The sequence below is a fragment of the Rhinolophus sinicus genome, chromosome 17 (assembly GCF_057876585.1).
Source record: "Rhinolophus sinicus isolate RSI-liver-muscle chromosome 17, RSI-T2T, whole genome shotgun sequence".
NCBI lineage: Eukaryota > Metazoa > Chordata > Mammalia > Chiroptera > Rhinolophidae > Rhinolophus > Rhinolophus sinicus.
This window is the reverse complement of record NC_142517.1, coordinates 54,250,869-54,272,746: the sequence shown is the minus strand read 5'-3', so window position 1 is coordinate 54,272,746 and position 21,878 is coordinate 54,250,869. Positions and strand designations below refer to the sequence as shown.

At 34.2% G+C, this 21,878-nt stretch overlaps 1 protein-coding gene across 1 annotated transcript; it reads left to right on the top strand.

Annotated features, from left to right (window-relative positions):
- The first annotated feature begins 11,485 nt into the window (after nucleotides 1-11,485).
- UTS2B (urotensin 2B) lies at nucleotides 11,486-21,782 on the top strand. The gene is made up of 5 exons (XM_074337171.2): nucleotides 11,486-11,680; nucleotides 16,184-16,281; nucleotides 17,480-17,517; nucleotides 18,678-18,774; nucleotides 21,757-21,782. Exons 1-5 carry the CDS (start codon nucleotides 11,574-11,576, stop codon nucleotides 21,780-21,782), a joined length of 366 nt encoding a protein of 121 aa, XP_074193272.2. The 5' UTR covers nucleotides 11,486-11,573.
- The last annotated feature ends 96 nt before the right edge of the window (nucleotides 21,783-21,878 follow it).

The following is a 21,878-nucleotide window of genomic DNA, read 5'->3' as shown; positions in this document are numbered from 1 at the left end:
AAGGAAGCGGGTCCTGGGCTAGGGTAGTTAATTGGATAGAGAAGTGACTAGAAAGATAAGTGTTAGCTTAACAAGGTTTATTTTTATAATTTCTCACAGTGACAAGAATATTATTTTTTCCTCTTGGTGTATAGAGGACATCTTCCATGTGGGGACTTGATCTCCTGCTTTCAGGAAGAAAAGGGGGAGGTCAGAGACTCTTGCTTGCACCTGCTGTTTTTCAGGTGTCATTAGCTCAAAATAATCCTTATGTCAAAGAAGCATATTCTCAAGTGGCACCTTCTGCCATCCTTCAGTACCCTCTAATAAAGTATTAGCATGTAATTTTGCCTCAGGTTTTCTTTGCTAAAGGACTCAGAGTAAAACACTCTGTACTAAAATATGGAGCGCATATGGATACATGGTCAGCAAGGAGACTGTAGAGAAAGCTCAAGGCTAGATCATGGAGAGACTTTAATGTTAAGCTAAAAATTCAATATAAGCTCGGGTTCCAAGAATCTATGTTTCTGTATTCATATAGTGTGGTAGGAACCGAATTCTGCATAAATAAAGTGACTCGGTGCCTGTCCAGCTATTCATTAGCGAATTAAACTGGGAGTGAAGAATTCTAATTCTCTCTCTTCACACAAGTTCTATGAATCTCTCTTTCATTTAATTAGGTGGGTTGCACTCTTAGTCCTGTCAGTTACCCATCTCTCATGTACTGGGAAAGAAAATTCTGCCAGAGGTGAACCAAAGCTTCTTCAGGGAATTAGTTAATGAGAAATCTGCAGCAACCTCAAGCATGATAATTTCTTCTCCTTAGCAGAGGAGACTATTTAGTGTTCAAGCAGCTTAAAAGCCACCAAATAGGTCTTCTGTACTATTATATATCTCTGTGGTGCTTAGGCAATTTATGAAACTAACATGGAGTCTGGTTGCTATTGTAGATTTTTTACTTAATTTTTTTGGGGGGTGGTAAGAATAGATATAAACTAATGAAATACCTGACAAATAGATTATTTATAATTTGTAAAATGTGCTAGGATTCAGTCATCATTTTCCCTAATTCATAGATGAAACCAATGAACAGGTTGAATATATCTCTGAACTTAACTTGTGCTTTTTAGTTTTTTAAGGAATGTAGTCTTTCTTTATTTTAGAGGGTAACTGAGAGGTAAAGATAAAAGCCATTAACGTATCTTACGTTTGGTGAGTTTCTGTGCAATGGAGTTTTGAGGTTATAAACAAGGTGAGATAATTATATTCACATTACATTGAGGTGTTTTCATTTGCTTTCTGCAAACACACACCTTGAAACAAGGATTTGAGTGCAAGTAGTCTATTTGGGAGGAAACACCAGAGAAGATTGATGGGGAGAAGAGAAGTGAACCTGGGAAAGGAAGAAAGCCAATAGAGTCTGGTTATCATGCAAGTTACTACTGTGGGCAACTGGAATATGATCCACTAGAGAACTTGGAGTGACAATGAAAAACACTCTCCAGAGTTGTCCGGATCAAGGCTAAGGAAGCTAGCATATTTAGTGTTCAAATCACTGTCTTTCATTGCATGAAGGCTGTTTCAGGGATCGCTAATAGATTTCCTTTTAAATCCATCATCCGAGTATGTTTTCTGCAATATAGCCTTCTTCAGTGTAGGATCTGGTATCAAATTGGACCCAAACACGTGTGCCCCACCTGATTCCATGTCTTGCTACAGAAAAACTACAACCTCAAATGGCTTGGGTGTGGGTCAAGATCATGTATATACTACTCCATGGACAACTGCTCACTGTGTCATCAACCTGAAATACTACCAGGAAGAACACTGGCTGAAGAGGAAAACAATAAAGAAATCAGGACTCACAAATTATCCTGACATTCCTGAGCAGTGTATCACAGATTGAATTTAGGCATTCTGAATCCTACCGATGGACCCTTTTCACTATGGAACACAGATTCTTGAATGATTTTATCCCTTGTGTCATTTAGCTCACTTATAGTCACTTGGTCGTGGATAAGTAGGTACTTGTGAATTACTGTGAGATTTTTAAAAAGGGAATGGGAATATGTTTCTCAACACTGCAATACAAATTCTTGGCTTAAATTCTCCCTTCCCAGAGGGAATATCTGTTCAAGGACGTAAGGGGTGCCTGATGGAGATGTATCATACCGAAGCTATGTGTGGCACTGAATCCCAGCAGCCGACCAAATGGATTCTTTCTATATAATCCACCTTCAGAGACTCTTTTCCTCTCAACACACACCTCTTAGCAAAGCTCCCAGTAAGTGCCAATAAATTTGAGTTCATCCTGTAATAGTAGTTAATGGACTTATGAACAGCTGAGCTGAAAAGGCATACCCAAGCAGGAGTTACAAATTACACAAGCCAGGATAAAAGCTTCATAAATATTGACTCCGCCTAATGGTTTCTGTCCAAGAGGGAAAAAATCTCATTAGGATAATGGCATCTTTTCCCTAAAGCATTGCTCTTTGGATTGAGGTTCTATAGATGTAGTAATATCACCAAGAATTTAGTTAATAAAACTGAATTATTCAATATCTAACTTCATCCATTACTTAATATATCAATAACATAGCCAGTGTCTCACAGTGAAATCTTGAAAAATATTGTGGTGAGGAAAGAAGGGAGATTTGTAGAAGGCAAGGTAGCATTGTGAAGTAACTAGGATTGAGCAAAACGAATTATACAAAGCCAAGGATGTTTGAACAATGTTGTTGTTTCCATTAAATCTTCATGCCATCAGCTAGAAAGAGACAGATTCACCTGTTGGTTTAATTAAGGCTCAGGTAAATCCTTAAACCTGTACGGCCACCCAAAAAAGACTTGCTGGAATCCACATAAGGAAGAGACAGATCAGTCAATGAGAGGAAGGTGACATATTTTTGGTAAGCATCAAGTCACTCATATAAATGAAAGAATATTAAGCAATAACCTAGAATGCAAGCAAAAGAGAAAAAAAAAGGATTTACTAAGGAAAAAGAGTAACTATTCTATGTTAAACAAAGTAGTGACTTTTTCATAATGCAAATCAATGAGGCTGCCATGGATTTGTTATTATGCTAGGTACTATGTTGGGAGTGAAAATGTATGGCAAGAATCTTGAAGTATCTTTTTTTAAAAAGAACAGTAGGTTATAAGAAAGTGTTCTGCAGGATATTGCAACAGAATGTTCAAAGGGAAAGGATCTCAGGTATAATTAACCACAATATCTTACCTATTAGAGGCTGAATCCCAGAGTTTGGAATCCCAGTGTTACATGGGAGAGGCAGAGGTGTTCATTTCTTTTCTAAAGTAGGTGATGGAAGAACACTTAACCTGGCTGACTACCAATGTAAATATTTCTTTAAGTGCATTATTATGATGAATAATCTTTTCTTAAAATTAATTTTCTTCGTAAATAGAAACTGTTTAAATTATCATATTCAATAGCGGAATAATTATTAACTTTAATCAACATTTATAAGCACAAACTATGGTGCAGATGCTAAGGTAAACTTTTTATATCTATTTTCTCATTTAATTCTCACCATAGGCTGGGAGGTATAAATTACAATGAAAAATGAAGCATTGCTATCCTTATCCTCAAGAAACTCAGATTGAGAGGGAGACCCAGGCACGACTTAATTAGTAACAAATACAATGCAAAAAAATGAAATAACATGTATTCTGTTATGCTATAACTATATGAAAACAAAGCAATTAATTCTGCCCTAAGGAGATCAAGAGATTCTTAATTTGAAGATATTATCTTGAATCTCTAATTTTTTTTTAATGGTTCCTAGGTAGACAAAATAAATACTAATCTTCTAGACAAGAGGAACTGTGTGAACAAAGAAATAGTCTCTTGAAAGGATTCTCCTATCTCCACTATACAAGTGAGACGAGTTCTAAACCAGCTGTCAGGATAAGAGAAAGGAAAAAGCTGTACTCAGGATCAGAGAAGACCAAACAGGACTCCAGAGATTAGTTCTTAACAAAAGTCAGGAAAATAGATGTCAAGTAGTCAAATAGTCAGGTCAAACATAGATGTATTACTCAATTAATCAGATAATTTTAAAGAGAAAACCTTTAGATTGCTCTGCAGTCCAAATCCAAAAGGCACACACAAGGAGAAAAGGCACAGAAGTTATACGGAGGCTCTTCATCATAAGGATTATCATAGAAAAATGCTTTTTGCTCCTGAGTTCCCCCGGAAGGAATCTGCAGAACCACTGCCAGTTCTTTTCTGACATCTCTTAGTATCAATACTGTTTTTCCTCACAGATACTGACATTCTTTCTCAAGCACAGCAAGTTTCATCACAGTTTATTGCCTGATCTATACACACATTGAGGTGTTCACATATTGTTATTTAATTTGCCTATTAAATCAAAGTCATGTTTAGTTTCCCCTTTGCCTCACTTGCTCAGTCAGCTATTTCCTCCACCTAGGAGAAAAATAAAAACAAAAATATGCCAGCTATTGCTTTCTCTTGTACTATTTTCCTCTGGGAATTGAGACTGTGAATTGAAAATCTTGGCCTTGTCTAGTTTTGGGGACATTTGTCTTCCACTCTCCTTGAGAAGCCTTATTCTATGTCTAGAATAGTCAGGACCTTCCTTCCTTCTAACTGGTGGAATTTGAATAAGCCAAAATAATTGGAGGCACACAATCACAAACAGAACTCCAAATTGGACTCCTATTCTACTAAATTTTTCATTTGTTTAATCATTAGATAATTTATGAGGGACTATTATGGGCCAGAACCCATCCTGGTTCCTAGGGATATCATTATGAATAAGGCAAATATAAGCCATGGCATATTGAATCTTATAGTGCAATGGAGACAGACAATGCACACAACATACATAAATAATTGATTTAGGGCTGGGACACGAGCTCTTCAGGAAATGTACAGTGCAATGAGAGGCTATGACAGGGGGACCAAACTAATTTGGGGCAATCAAAGGAGATCTTGCCAAAGAAGCGACAATTTTAAGAGAGGCTTAACATGGAGTGTGTGTGTGTGTGTGTGTGTGTGTGTGTGTGTGTGTGTGTGTAAGTGGGGAGAGGGGAGTGTGCCTCCCTGCAGGTGCAAAGTCCTTCTGGCAGAAAGTAGCTTGACATATTTGAAGAAGTGAAAGAAGGTCATTGTGGCTGAATTGTGCTAAGGGAAAGAAGGGTCTGGACAAAATTGAAGATGTAGGGAGAGGCAAGAAATGCAGGACATTTTAGACCAGATTATGACTTTCAAACTTTATCCCAAGTGTAACAGAAAAGAGTTTCAAGTAGGAGTATTACACACTCGTATGTGCATTTCCAAAAGATGACTCTAAAAGCTTTGTGGAAAATTGATTGAAGGGCAGCAACAGTGGGAACAGGCGATTTTGGAATAAGGGTATTTCAGTAGTGTAGGTGTGAGATGATAGCTTCTTAGTCTAAGGAGGTGGCAAGAAAGACAGAAGTGAAAAGACTTAAAAATACTTGAGGATAATTGACAGAACTTTGTAATTGGTTGGAAAAGATGGGAGTAAGGGAGAAAAAGGGGTTTCTTGCATGAGTAACTGGGCCATGTTACTTACTCAGGTAGTAAATATTGGAAGAAAAGTGAAACAGAGTGAAAATGAATGGTTCACTTTTGGATATAGTGGAGAAGCTTGTAAGAAATATAGGTATAAACTCAGAAGAGAGGTAAGGAGATAAGGATACAATTTGGGGTAACTGGCATGTAGATAGTAACTAAAGTCATGTATTTACTAGGAGAGATTAAAGCATGATAAGAAAAGAGAATATAGAACCAAACCCTGAGAAAGTTAATCTTTTAAAGGTCAGAGGAGGAGGAAATGATAAAAGAAACTAAAAAAAAAATGACTAGAGAAATAGGAGAAAACCAGGGAGTTTTTTTCAGTGAGAAGAGTTTGGTCAACCAAGGTGATTCTGCAGAGATATTCAGGAAAAGGAGGACTGAAAAGTGTTCATTGGATTTAGCAGCAGAGAGATTACTGGACAGGACTTCAGTAATCTGGAAATTATTTCAGGAAATTTGGCCTTGATGGGATGGAGAAACTGGGGATAGTAGGTGGCAGACTTTGTGAGTCCTATCATAAAATGTATTTGTTGTTTGTTTTAAGATGGGAGAGAAAAAGGTTTGTTTAAATGATAGTGGCAAATGGAGGTTCTGATCTTTGATAGAATGATATATCATATTGCCGTGGTAGCTGAAGGAAGAAGATGAGTTTAGAGACATTTATCATAACCAAGAGCCCCTGTTGGGCAAGGCGTCTACCTTTTAAACTGAGGCCCAAAACTTTTTTTTGACAGTTTCTTCCACTGGTCTCAATTCTAAGAGTCTGGATTCCTACTGTTTACAACATTTTTAGGCTTAGAGAGTCTTTTTTTTTTTTTTCCATAGACATTACTAATTTAATTTTTCACCCTCTAACAGACCCTTGATTTTGCATCCAGTTTTTCCTTTCTTCCTAGTCCCATAGACTATATTTCAGATGATTTCTTGCTCAGTGGATTCATGTTAGTTACAATTCTGAAGTATGTTTTCTTATTTTTATTTGTTTGTTTTTTAATTAAAGTTTATTGGGGTGACAATTGTTAGTAAAGTTACATAGGCTTCAGTTTTATTTTATATCATATGCTATAGATGTAGAGCCATATATTCGATCCTTGACTTGAAGTCCCCTTCTGGACCTGAATTAAAGACTCTACTCACGTCTACTCAGGCATTTTCCATGCTCTCAACCATTTTCAAAAATGATACTTGAAAACAGACTAAACTCTCACATGACAGTGTGTTCGTTCACGACAATTCTTGCTGCCATGCCCACCCACTAGAGCAAAGCCCATTCTAGATGTTAATTCTAGCTGATGTTCAATAGTTAGCACATATGTTATTATTATTAATACTATTACTGTACAATGGATTCTGTCAGGGAAGTTTCTATTTCTCATGGCAATTCTTTAAAAAGATGTGACAAAATATCTGTGTCTTATTTCTAGATTTAAAATATACATAATCAAATTCCAGGTGATGGGGACATTACTGCTAGCCTCACAGAAATACATAGGCATATAAAGAAATACTATGAATAACTGTATGCCAATAATTAGATAGCTTAGATGAAATGGACAAATTCCAAGAAAGAAGCAAACTGCCAAAACCAAATCAAGTAGAAGTGGAATAGACCTATAAGAAGTAAAAAAATTGAATTTGTATTTCAAAAACTTCCCACAAAAAAAAGCCTGGGACCAGATGACTTTCACTATTGACTTCTATCAAATCTTTGAAGAACAAATACAAAATTTTCAGAATCTCCTCAAAAAGTAAAAGAAGAGAAAATATTTTCCAATTCATTCTATGAGGCCAATATTCGTTTGATACCAAAACTGGACAATGCCAGTTTTGGTATCAAACTAATAAGAAAACTAAAGAACAATATCTCTTATAAATTTAGATGCAAAAATCCTCAATAAAATACTAGCAAACTGAATCTAGTAACATATACAAGGGATCATACACCATGACCAAGTGGAACTTATCCCCAAAATGGAAGGTTTGTTTAACATATAAAAATCAATCAATGTAATACACCATATTAACAGAATAAAGAACAAAACCACACTATCATCTCAATACATGAGGAAAAGCACTTGACAAAATCTAGCACTATTATAAAAAACATTAAAACACACACACACACACACACACACACACACACACACACACACACTCAACAAACCAGGAATTGAAGGGAATTTCCTCAGTTTGGTAAAGGGCATCTTCAAAAACTCCAGAACTAATATTATACCTAAAGATAAAAACTTGAAAGCTTTCCCCCTAAGATCAGGAACAAGACAAGAAGATCTGCTCTCACCATTTCTAATCAACATTGTACCGGAAGTTATAGCCAGAGCAATTAGTCAGGAAAAAAAAAAAAAAAAAGACAGAAAGAAACAAAGAAAGAAAGAGCACTCAGATTGTAAAGGAAAGAGTAAAACTCTATTTCTAGATGACATGATCTTCCATGTAGAAAATCCTAAGAACTCTGCATACAAACAAAAAACCTGTTAGAGCTCATAAATGAGTTCAGCAAGGGTGCAAGATACAAGCTCAATATATGTACAAACATCAATTGTATTTTCATGTCTTCGCAATGAATAATGCAAAATTAAATTAAGGACACAATTCTGTTTCTTATAGCATAAAAAGGTAAAATGTTTAAGAGTAAATTGAACAACATGAGTGTAATACTTGTTCACTGAAAACTACCAAAAAAACTTTGAAGAAAATTTAAGATTTAAATATTTAGAAATACATCTGTATTCATGGAATGGAAGACATAATATTTTGAAGATGACAATATTACTCAAACTGATCCACAAATTCTGAATTTGTAGGGGCAATTCCAATTTAAATCACATTTGCCCCTTTTCATACAAATTAGCAAGCTGATCTTAAAAAGTATATGGAAATGCAACAGATCTAGAAAAGCCGAAAAAATCTTGAAAAAGATGGACAAAAGTGGAAGTCTCATATTTCCTGACTACAAAGTTACATTAATCAAGAGTGTGGTACTGGCAAAAGGGTAGACAAATTGATCAAGGAATAAAATTGAGAATCCAGAAATATGACCACATATCTGTGGTCAATTGATTTATACAAGATGCTGAGACCATTCAATGGGGGAAACAACATTGTTTTCAACAGATCGTCTTTTCAACAGACTAAATATCCACATGTAAAAAATAAATAAATTGGATCCCTACCTCACACCACATACAAAAATTAATGCAAAATGGATCAAAGACCTACATTTTAGAGCTAAAACTATACAACTCTAAAGACAATATAGGCATAAATCTTCATGATTTTCTATTAGGCAATGGTTTCTTAGACAACAATCCTAAAAACACAAAACTGAAGAAGAAAAAAGGAGAATTGGACTTTATCCAAATAAAAAGCTTCCTTGCTTCAAGAAAATGAAAAGACAATCCATAGAATGTGACAATATGTTTGCAAATTATGTATCTGATAAAGGACTAGTATTCAGAATATAAAGAACTCTGACAACAATAAAAAGAAAATAACATTACTTTTAAAAATGCAAAGTATTTGAATAAATATTTCTACTTTATTTTGAGAAGTAAAGGCCATTTTGAATTCTTTAAATGAAAAAAAGAATTCTGTATTGGCTTGTGATGATGCCAGAGGCTGTACTTTTGCCTTCTTTCTTCTGTCTCCTACTTTCATTCACTCATGTAACTACATGTACGATTTCTACCAAGAATTAACAGGGTCAGAGAGAGATAAAAAAGAAATTGTTCAATTTTTCTACTTACTGGGGGAAAAAAAAGCTCCAAGGATTAACAGAGTCAGGAAATACTTATTCAAATATGTTTGAGTCACCGTATAGACCCTGATTAGCTGGGCTTTTCCTGTCACTCATTATGAGAAATAGTTAAGATGTAAGTTAAACTCTCAGAGCTATCTATAAATTGTAATATAACTTGACATTGTATTCACTGACCAAATCAATTTATATCTATATTCTGTAATTGAAATAGAGAATTGTAAATTGGTGCACCCACTATGGAAAATGGTTTGGAGTTTCCTCAAAAAAATTAAAAATAGAACTATCATATGACCCAGCAATTCCACTCTCGGCATTTATCTGAAGAAACCAAAAACACTAATTCAAAAGGGTATATGCATCCTTATGTTCATTGCAGCATTATTTCTAATAGACAAGATATGGAACCAACCTAAGTGTCCATTGGTAAACAAATGAATAAAAAAGAGGTGGTACATATATACAATGGAATATTACTCAGTCATAAAAAAGAATGAAATCTTGCCATTTGCAACAACATGGATGGATCTAGAGCAGGGGCATCCAAACTGCGGCCTGCGGGCCAACTGCGATCTGCAATCCATTGTTAATTGGCCCGCAGCAAATTCCAAAAATATATTTAGTTTACTTAAATAAACCAAGTGAGGCATACGTACTTCACCTCGAGTGAGTGGCCCGGCTGTTGGTGTATTTTACCGCATATGGCCCTTGGTAAAAAACATTGAAAAAAGTGTGGACACTGCTGATCTAGAGGGAATTATGCTAAGTTGAATAAGTAGGACAAAGAAAGACAAATACCATATGATTCCACTTATATGTGGAATATAAAAAGCAAAATAAAGGTATAAATAAAACAGAAACAAACACATTGATACAGAGAACAATTTGATGGTTGCCAGATGGGAGGGGTTTGGGGAGATGATGAAAGAGGTGACGGGATTAAGAAGTACAAATTGGCAGTTATAAAAACAGTAATGGGGACGTAAAGTACAGCATAGGGAATATAGTCAATAATATTGTAATAACTATGTAAAGTGCCACGTAGGTACTAGACTTATTGGAGTGATCACTTTGTAAGTGACATAAATATCTAATAACTATGTTGTACACCTGAAATTAATATAATACTGTACATCAATTGTAATTGAAAAATAAATAAATTAAAAAAAAAAAAGAAGTCTAATGTGGCTGGTGCATGAAGACATGAAGTAGAAATGAGACTGTGAAGGAAAAAACAAGCCTCAATATCATACTAAGTAGTTTCGATTTTATTCAGGGAATTTATTAAAGAAATGAGTTAGTGAAAAATTTGGTCACTGCACCTCTTAACATCATCATGTGCTGCAGTTTTTGAACTTGGTATTGAGTCAGTCTTAGAGCTAATGCAGCTAAAGTCTCTTGGGAGAAGAAGCAAATGCCAAGGCCAGAGGTCATTATCTTCAGAGCTATAAAATTTGAATTGGAGGTGCGGGGAAAGACATTGACCTAAAAAGAAAACCATCACAATTAAAACAAGTATTAGAGTAATTGACTGGACATTTGCCAGCTTTGAATTAATTAGATTTAGCCTTAATTTTTTTAAAGTGCTGGTTGCAGCAAAATGAAACCATCTTTCTCCCATATAGGGGGACATTAATGTTTCCATTATCATTCATTGCAAATTTGAGCTCTTCCCAATTCAAATCTATTTAGTTGGTTAAAAATGAAGTGATGGTTTCAAATAACTTTGCTTTCAGGAGGACCGCCATCTGGCTCTAAATTAGTCAAATAAAAAGCTTCCCACTTTCACCTGCCTTGCATGTATTCAGCCTTAGTATTAATATTAATAGTTTGGAGGTTAATTACTCCTGGAATCAGGAAGTTAAACAATAAATTATGAAAATCTGACCAAAAGATTCTACATTCTGGCATTTGCTTTATGCTTGTGTATGTGTCTGGGTGCATGAACATGCATGGGGATACCTGCTTATCGTGAGACAGGCAGGTATGACATGTATTGATCGGGTTCTTCCTGTCATTAACTGAGTAGCAAACCTGTCACTTCTCCAAGTAGTGAATCAAGTTGACAGGATGTATTACATTTTATGTTTTTTTTCTTTGCTCAGATCATTTGCAGTTGAAGCACACTTGCCACCATTTAAAAGTGAGCTCCGCAGCATTCCCCAGCCATTGACCTAAGTGTTTCTCCCTTGATAGTCAACTTCTCTGCTAGCACAGAAGGTTTTAAACATGAACAAGATCCTCTCAACAACTCTTTGCTTTGGACTCCTAACTCTGTTATCTGTAATGATCTTTTTAGAATCAGTGCATGGACGGCCATATCTTATCCAAGGTATGTACATACGAATCTAAAATCCTACAAGTGAGTAAATCAATCCTTATCTTCCTGTTTGCATCAATTTGACTTTTCTGCCATTATTGCAATACTGTTTTAAGACATTAATGTAATTTAACCATCAAACATCCCTTTAGTAGTTGCTGTTTTAAATTAAGTGTAATCTGTGTTGCTATTTTTCTGAAGTAAATTAATTTTAACAACATTGTACTAAATTCATCTCAACTACACTTAATTTTTTTCCAATCAGGGGGCACCTGTTTCTCATGTCTATTCCATGACCAAAGATGGAGACTGTATAAGCTGTAACACAGTCAATCACAAAATCTCTGCATATTTCAAAAGCACATCCTGGGGAAAGAAAAATGAGATTTTTCATCCAGTGAGATTATTAGTAAATTACTTAATGAAAGAAGAGTGGCTCAGAGAAGAACATATCAGGATGGAAATTTGAGGGTAATAATACATGGGTAAATCTATCTAGTAGTTTCAGAAGGACAACGCTAACACCCACATTATGCATTGAATGTATTTATCGGCTTTTAAAACATATTTAGGGCACTTAATATTAAATGAAATAATTTAGTCTATGACATCTATAGATATATTTCATGAAAGTTGGGGAAAATAAATTTATGCTCTCGTAGTATTGTAACTTGTGTTTATCTTTCTTTAAAATTATTTTTCAATGCTTTCTGTAGTGAAGATAACTCTTAGTCTGAAAATCAATGGAGCTAGATTTAATGTTGGTTTATTAAGCAAACAACCTCATTGAAACTTTTATATATTTATGTTTTAAAAATAGTAACTTAAAATAGTGCTTTCTAATATTCCCTCCAGCTTAAAATTCTAGGGCTATCATCTAACCGACCCCCTTGTCAGGAAGAGGGAGCTATTCTTTACTCTTGTCTTACACAGCAGAACTAAGATAGAATGCAATCTTGTTTACATGACACTGGGTTAAGAAAGGGGATATAGTTTTTCCCTTTTGGATCTAATTCAACTTTATCAGAACAGGTTGCCTCAAATGTGGTTTTAAAAATCAATGTAAATTAGAGCGGTTCTTTTGTCAGTGGAAATAAAATTGAACAAACCCTGGTTATTTATTTATAGGGATTTTCCTGTTGAAAAACAAATTGTCTGAGAGACCTAAATACAAGCCTGGCAATAAAATATTTTGTATTTTAGCCATGTCACTCACATTTTGTATTAGACCAGTCAAAATGATTGCACTTCGTAGGACTCTGTTGCTCTTCCTGTAACCTAACAAGATTTTTCAATGTTCTTGACACAGTGTTAACTGTGTAAAGAAAAATGTGACCGTATATTGAAGACTTCGCAAAATTGAGATATTGGTTAATGGTAACTGTAAATTCTGATTTCATGTGTATATGAAACACAGAAAAATCTAACTCTGAAGCATTTTGCTAGATTAGAATAAAACAACACCTTTGATGCCAGAATACCATACAGTGATATGCATACGAGTGCATCACTGGCAGTATTTTGGAAATATTTCTCTCTAGGGTCAGAGTTTATCCAAGGGAATCCCTTTGATCTCAGTTTTATTATATGTAAATTGGGTAATATTGAATTATTAGTATGGTTATTTTCTGACCTAAATTATTTATGATTGGTCTGAGCCTTTCTCCATGTATGCATTTTTTCAAAGCAACTAAATGTTTGATTTATTTCAGTCTTTCAAAACACTTTTTAAAAAAATATGAATTTCTCTACTGACCGACTACAAAGTTGGGGTCACCATCTTTCTCTCTGTGTGTTAGACAATATCCAAGACAAATGACTGAGCCATAGGAAAGCACACTTCAATGGGTAAGCCTGAAAATGGGCAAACTGCCTACCACAAGAAGTGAAAGAGCAAATATCATGACCAAGATGACTATGGGAATTTTACTTCTGGGTATATTATTGTTTTGGGGGTTTCCAGGTTTCTTTCTGGCAAAACTTCTTGTCTATATCCAACAAAAACTTCACATTTGAACGGCAAGCAAGTAGACTACTAAGTCTTTTAAGATTCACTATCTCAGGTAGTAATGAATTAATATTTTCTGTGCATTTCACAGAAAATATTGCCACACTCTAATTTCTGAATAATGTTGCCATCCTTTGTGCTAAAGGTGCATCTAACTTAGCTATTTTTTTTTATTCAACCATTTCCTTTATCAATATTAACTTTAGCTCAAATCCAGACATATTAAAAGCACATATGGTCTTTTCTTTCAAAGTATATGTTTTAAAACTAAAAATGAAAATGAGACAAAAACTTATTTTCTATTGTTTTTCTTGCCTAATATCTTACTTAATTTAGAAATAAAGAGATTTTTTTTTTATTTCTTGAAAAGATTTTTCTTCAGAGATTGCTATAAAAGGTGGTTAGCTTAAAAGGTAGTGACAAGTATTTCTGAGGACAGTTGACAAGTGTAATCAGTGGAAAACAAAACTGGTAAAAAAAGGCAAATATATTAATTTTCTTTTTTGAAAAATGTGCCACTTAAATATGTAGAGAAATGGACTGTGAATTAAGTAAACAAAAGCTACAAATCTACACTTTCCTAGTTACCTTCCTCTTACTCTTATAAATTCTGTAAATTGAGGGGAATGAATCTGTTTCTGTTATTGAAGTTCTCTTTCTGAAACAGTCATTATCATCTGGCTATAAAATATACCTTTTTTAATTAAAACATTTTAAAGGTTATAATTTAACATTTTAATGTACAATTATAATAAAAATTACATTATTATATAGTCATATCTTTTTCTTAAACTAAACTATCTATGGGTCTTCACATATTTGATTTTAAGTAAAAGTTCCATTGATATTCTATTAGCATTATAATTACTCAACAGAAAACACAATTTCACAGATAATTTCTACGTCTATGAAATAAAGGAAATGGAAGAACTGAACAACAATTAAAGTGTTTCTGGTCAATGCAGAAAAATGCTGTCACCTGCCCCAAGTGATCCATTTTCTTCCTTTGCAACACTTTCATTCCTTTAATTAGCCACTTAATTATTTAAATTCATGAATTGACATTTTGTAGACACAAAGATAAATGATTTAAAGGAAGACTCTAGTTTAATTATGAGCCTTTCTCTCACTGAATCCACAATATTCTCACTCCTAAACTTCAAACTCACTAATCTAGCTTCTGCACACACTATATCAGTTGATGCAAGGAGGTAGGAGAGGTAAGAATGAGTCTATCAGATCATATGATAAAGGTTTGTTTTTTTTCAGTTTGCCTCACAAAACTTCATTTTGTTTTTAATAAACTAATAATTATCTCAATTGCATTATTTGTTAATAGATACCTTGTTGAGTCTTTATGTTTTATAACTTGAATAAAGTCTACTGACCTTATTTCTATTCCAGAATAAAAATGTTTAGGAAAATTTGAGTGACATTTCTATTTTTAGAGTGCTGAAAGAGTTGGGTATCTGATCAATGAATGAGCTATGAGGTAAATTGATCAAGACGGAAAGATGCCAATATGGAAAAAGTAGATATCCCACCTCTTCCACAAGATTTCCTTGGATGGTTTAAAGGCCATACCCTGAACACAAAGTGGCTCATATTTAAATATGTGTATCAACTACAATCTCAAAATCATATGTTATTTTTTCTTTTAAAAACAACTTTTAATTTATTTATATTTTATGTTAAATACAATACAAGAAAATTTCAAAAACATGGATGAAGTAGAAGAAAGTAAATTTACCTGCAATTTACTACCCAGAAATAATCACATGTAAAACTTGAAAGTGTAACCTTCCAGGCACCATATTCTCTGTCTCAGCCTCTCTCTCTCTCTCTCTCTCTCTCTCTCTCTCTTTCTCACACACACACACACACACACCCTCTTTGAGTGTTCATCTACATTCAATGATTCTAAAACAACCCCTCTCTTTGGATTACACACCTCTCTCTATACCCCTTTTATTGGTGCAGATACACATTGATAGTTACATGTAAACCCCATTTAATTAGAAACACTTTTAGTGACACAGATTGAAAATGGAGGTTTCAGTTTTGTATCCCACAAATCAGTGAAATAATATAGTTCTCGACTTTTTCTTGTCTGATGTATCTTGTTTAGCATAATAATCTCAAGATCCATCCATGTTGTCACAAATGGCACTATTTCATCTTACAGCAGAACAGTATTCCATTGTGTACATAAAACTGAAAGCAACAAGGGAACAAGACAAACAAACAAAAAGTGATAGAAATAGACAACAGTTTAGTGGTTACCAGAGGGTAAGGTGGGAGAGGGATAGTAGATGAGGGTAAATGGGATCAAATGTATGGTGATGGAAGGAGAAGTGATTCTGGGTGGTGAACAAACAATGTAGATGATGAATTACAGAATTCTACACTTGAAACCTATTTTAACTTTACTAACCATTGTCACCCCAATAAATATAATTTTTAAAAAAAAAGGAAATGGAGGTTTCATTACATGAAGGTGATCATTACAAGAAATGAATTGTTTTCAGATACAGAAGATACAAATCATGAGGAACTATTGCTGGCTCTATTGAATAAAATTTTTGATTTTCAAAGACCATCCAACATTGGTGATTAAGAATAAAGTCAAGCTTTATTTATTAAAAAATAATAAAATCTGTTCTTTCTGACTCGCTTGTTTATAAATATTAATTTACCTCAAATAAAATACCCCCTTTTACATTTAATTGAAAGCTTAAGTAGTTTTTTGTTTCACATTCACACTAAAAGCAATGCACTTATTAAAAAATAATAATATCTTATTTTATTCAGTTAGAGGGTTCTAATGGCATCAGTTACAAAATAGTTATCTTTACTCTTATTTTCCTCTCATCTATACATCTCCCCGCTGGTACCGTTAACTTTCTTCTACTAAGTGCTTCAAGTATTACAAAATGGTTGAAATCTAATCACAGTTTCCCACTGAAAGTTTCACAAATTAACTCCAGTTTTGTGACAGCTAAGCTTGCACCTTTTTAAATCAAATTCTTTTAATTTGACTGGAGTAGAGACCATTAGGAAATAAAGTCTACACCAACTGAGATTTGTTTTCTTTGAGCAACACTAGAATGTGATGTCAATTATGCATCAGACTGCCCTTGAAGAAATGACAGACATTGTCAGAAACTTAACAAGTTTAGTCTAAGAGAAAATGTGGCATTATGACAATGTGGTACTCTCTCAGAAAATATCTGAAATCTTCTAAAAAAAAAAGGCTATTCATAGGACAATGTACTGGTCAAAATAATACCTTAATAAATACTTTAAAAATATAGGGTTTTAAAATTAGAAGTAAGATAATTCCCACTGAAAAAAAAATGAATGAAATTATAAAAAAGAAAAATATTATACTCAAATTGTAAAACACAGAGGGAGTTTCTACTAATATTTTGGGGAATTTCCTTCTTGATTAAATTTTATAAATAAGAGTTGTATACTGCTTTTTTTCCCCCACTTAATATTGCTTCATGAGGATTTTCCCATGTCAAAAAAATAGTTTATTTCTAATTAGTAGTCCCTATTAGTACTATGGTCTATTTTAGAAAACTCTGTGTTATTTGTTGGGAATTATTTTCTCATGACTGATTACATTTTAATATTATAGACATTAAAATAATATTTGGGGCTTTATATTTAGGGATGGGTGGGTAATTTCAAATTGTATGAAAAACACCTTTGCCTTCCACATAAGATCCTGACTGTGTGTTCTGAAATGAATTAAATATTACTTCCAATGTACATTTTTCACACGACAAATGTGTCTTGCAGATATAGAACTGGCTAACAAATTGGAAGAACTTAACCAGGTGAGAATGTGAAATACTTATGTATGTAATTTTAATAATTGTAAGACAATTGATATTAATGTAATGATTTTTACATTATGAATACTATAATGTAAAACTTATAGCTGAAGCGATCATGGGATAAAATGTCTAGAAATCTGAATACTAGGCCGAGCTCTTCAATTACTTGACTATGAGACTGTAGCCAAATTAAAATTTTCTAGAACTAAATATCCTCATTTGAACATAGGAATCTAAAACTAGATTGGTGGTTTTCAAAAGTTATTCTTTTTAAAAGTGGAAACACTTTGTATCCCCCAAATTTTATATGGTCCCAGTATATGAAACATATTGAAGTAAAGCTGGTCTGTGTGAAGCATCTGGTTTGCGGGCCTGAAGTGTTGCCTTCTTAACCTGCATTTGGCCCCCTGACAGGGAGCCCCTATCAACTAGAATCCCCTACTTCTTGATATACTAAGAAGAAAGTTTGAGAATCATTGGATTAGATGATTTCTGAACTCTTTCAAATACAACTGCATGCAAATCCATTAAGTTACAAACTGTGTGGCTATATGTGAGAAAAATTCTAGCCCATCGTTCTCTTCTGAGCAGTTAGGGCTAGGACACAACGCAGTACTGGGCTCTCCCTTAGTAGTACAGTTCGGCCTGCAGGCCTTAGGCCATCAGAGGGTTTAACAACAATTAGCATGAGTTGGATTCTGGGCAGAAACCCTAGGGCCTCAAAATACTTTTCCTTTCCTGTTAGAAAGGACAAACATTGCCGGAAATCCACGTATTCACATAAGTCTTTAGAGCTCTTTGAAAAGGACTGCTCATTACAGGTGACATAAAATCAAGTCCAGCTACATAAGCTGTGTTTACACGCTCCCCATTAATTCACATCCAGAGTTGACTTCTTTCACCCTAACCCTGTTTCTTCTGATTTCCTATTGAGTCATGTACCTTTCACAGCTTGTCTCTAAATGCGTATTTTCTTTTTCTATTTAATTCTTTTTATTTTCTTTTATTATTTTTCTCTCGTTGTCTGTTCCTATTTTCTCCTTTCTTCCTTTCTTCCGTCTTAGTTTCTTTTTCCTTTCTTGTTTTTATCATTCCTCTTCTCCAATAGAAAATAGCATGCTCGTTATTAAATACCAATAATTATCATATTTGATTTTTAGCGGCTGGAAAAGCTAAAAGAGCAGCTCATGGAGGCAAAGGAGGCTGAGAAGTCCTACGCTATAGATAGTCTATCCTCCTCCCATTCTAACAAGCGAGGTAAGGTTTTATTTCAAAGTTTAAAATTGACTTTTAAAATATTACTTTTGCAATTATTTCCAAAAGGGAAGAAATGAAGTTGATATTTCTTAATCCTGTAATGGTGATCAAGATCAAGGCTCATATTTTTTAAAAAAATATTCCAGTGAAGGTGTCCCCCTATGAATGTATGAATGTATCTGAGCTTTGTCACGGTCACCTTATTCTAGGATAAAGTGAAATAGGCCCTTGTTGTTTAAAATTGTGGCCTACCCTTGCTATTTTAGCTTAAACATTGGAGCTCAAAGTTATAAGTCAACTCAGAATTTTAGAACATCTTCACTAAAATAAGGAGAACACTCATTGCTATCACACGTGGCCCAAGGTTTGATTTATAACATTTAATTTTATAAAGACTCACCTTTTGGGTCCTTTTAACTTTTCATAACATTTCCTTGGAAATTCATGTTTCTTGCTGAATTACTTATATTTGGAAAATATTTGTATATGTTTCTCTATTCATGTAATGAAGTCAGATTCTCTAAAGCATATTTTATTTTTACTTGTCCCTCTCCTCCCAGATTTGTCTTTAACTTCTGTAAAAACCTATTTTTACAATGTTACTAAAAGAGGATGAGCTGGTAATATTTAAAGACTTAGCATATGCCAGACATTTTAATATTTCAAAATGTTATGACTAAGCACATAGATTCTAGAGCTCAGCTAGACAGCCTAGGTTCAAATCTTAATTTTGGCATGTCCCATCCAATGTGACCTTGGGCATATATTTACCTTAATGTGCCTCATTTTCTTTGCCCCCACATTTGAATGATAATAATCTTTATGAGATTGCTGGGAGGATTTGATGAGTTATATATGAAAGGCATTTAGACTAATGGCTGGCCTATAGTAAGTACTACGTAAGCTTAACTTTTTTTAATCATTTTGATCATTATTACTATAATTATTACTTTATTCTCATCATAAACACCGTAAGGTAGTATTACGAGGCCTATTTTATAGATGAGAAAATTACATCTTAGAGTGGTTAAATTATATGCTGAAAATAATCCAACTGCTAAGTGACTTAACTAGTGAGCTTGAAGGAGAGTAGAAGACAATCCAGGAGGTGGAAGGGAGAGAACCTTCAGGATTTTTAAGGACTTTAGCTTTTACTGGGTATCATATGGAAAATTATTGGAAAGTTATGAACAAGTGAGTAATATGAAATAAGTTTTAATAGAATGATTCTTGGTGCTTTGTGTAGAACACACTGCAAAAGAGAGACAACGATGGAAATAGAGAGACCTTCAATGGAGCTACTTTAATAATCCAGATGATAAGTGGTGGTAGCTTGGATTAGACTGGCAGTCATGAATTGATAAATAGGGGTCTGATTCTGGATATATTTTTGAACAAAAAGTCAACAAAATGTTCTTTGGTGTTACATAGAGTGAAAAAAAACCACAATAGGCAGTTTTCAAAAATGACACCAAGGTTATCATTCTGAGCAACTAAGAAAAAAGGGCAATTTCTAATTATGGAGCCTGGGTTAGATGGAGGGGGAAAATGTTTAGTGGTAGAGAAGGGTTAGAATAGAGATTTGTTGGATCTTTCCATAGTAGTGTAGCCTAGGCTATGATGTGTTACCAATTTTAATCCAAATTTCAGAGGCCTAATATAAAATAAATTCCAAACATAAAGTCCACTTCACGTAGTATAACCCTCTTATATTGTGTGGCTATATCATCTAGCAATTTGCTATATTTTGCCTGCCTCCAAGATTGCCACAACAGAGCAGAGGGATAGAGGAAATATCCCAGCTCTCAACTGCCTCAGTTCACAAGAAGTAACAAGTCACTTCTCCTGAAGTCCTTTGGCCAGAATTAATCACTTGGGCTGCCACCCAAATATTGGCAAGACAGGCTAGATGTCTAAATGTTAAGAAGTACGGATAATACTTGGGGAGCACTCCTTCTACCACAGTCAATCTTTTGATTGCTTCTTAAACACATCAATTCTACTCAAGCCATTCCCATTAGAGGTAACTCCAAATCCCTTTTACTGACTGCACTCAGAATGAAGAACAGGCTATCCAAAGATACTGACTAGTCTTCATCAGATGCAATGTGACTCCTTTTCATTCACAGACCTGTTAGCTAAAAGAACAAGTTATTCATCCCACACAAATCTAATAACTGGCAGAGTAACAGGGACAGGATAACCACAATCATAATCCCATTCATAAATGGAAAGAACAAGAGACACACAATATCTAGAACGCTGGCCTCCAGCAATTCTGAAATCTCACTGGGCAGATGTCGTAAAGGTCTCCTACCCTGAGGATGGAGAAAGATTTCTTGATTAAGCTGCTCGTGTCTGGGGAGTCTTTTGCCCATTGTTATTGTTTCCACTGGCTTCACCCTTTCTGAGATTTTTGCTTTTTTTATTATTATTCCTGGACACAAATTACACAGTATTCGCTAATATTTCCTTCTTGAGGATAGCACAGTTTTCTCAGTTCTCATCCTACTCTCGCAAAGTTGGAGGTCCAAGGTTTATTTTGTCTCAAAGTGTCAAAGACATTTTTTATCTAGGGTTTCTTTGGCAATGATGTAATTTCTGAAATTTAGAAAGCTTCTGAACTATTTACATAAAGATATTTTTTAAAATCAATTTTATTTATTTTGCATTCTCACTTCCAATTTAGCAGTAGTTACTTTGAAGGTATCTAGAACATACCTAAAAGACTACATGCTTAATCTGACTTTTGCCCTCAGTTCTTTATTCCAACTGATATTTACTGAGCCTCTGTCACTTAGAGTCATTTTAAATCCCATTTTATAGTGTTCGGGATCTAGAAGCAGTAAGCGTTTTCAACAGTTCAAGACTTTGTATTTCTGAACTCTGTTCCCTTTTTATTTGTATGCAAAGACATATTTTATTAAAATCAATGTTTTATTATGTATCTTAATGAAGAATTTGTTTTTTTTTCTTTTTCAGCTTGCTTTTGGAAATACTGTGTCTAAAGTTTTTCCTCTGGATACAAAAAGATAAGACATTAGAAAAAGACATAGATCTCCTCATTCTACTGCTTAAATCTTGTAGCTATTTCAAGCATAAAG

Bases quoted from the DNA above. Each gene is read 5' to 3' on its own strand.
- UTS2B (XM_074337171.2), top strand. From the start codon at position 11,574: ATGAACAAGATCCTCTCAACAACTCTTTGCTTTGGACTCCTAACTCTG. The intron at 16,282-17,479 runs GTGATTAAGAAT...TGTGTCTTGCAG, and splicing joins TCAAAGACCATCCAACATTG to ATATAGAACTGGCTAACAAA. The intron at 17,518-18,677 runs GTGAGAATGTGA...TTTGATTTTTAG, and splicing joins AATTGGAAGAACTTAACCAG to CGGCTGGAAAAGCTAAAAGA.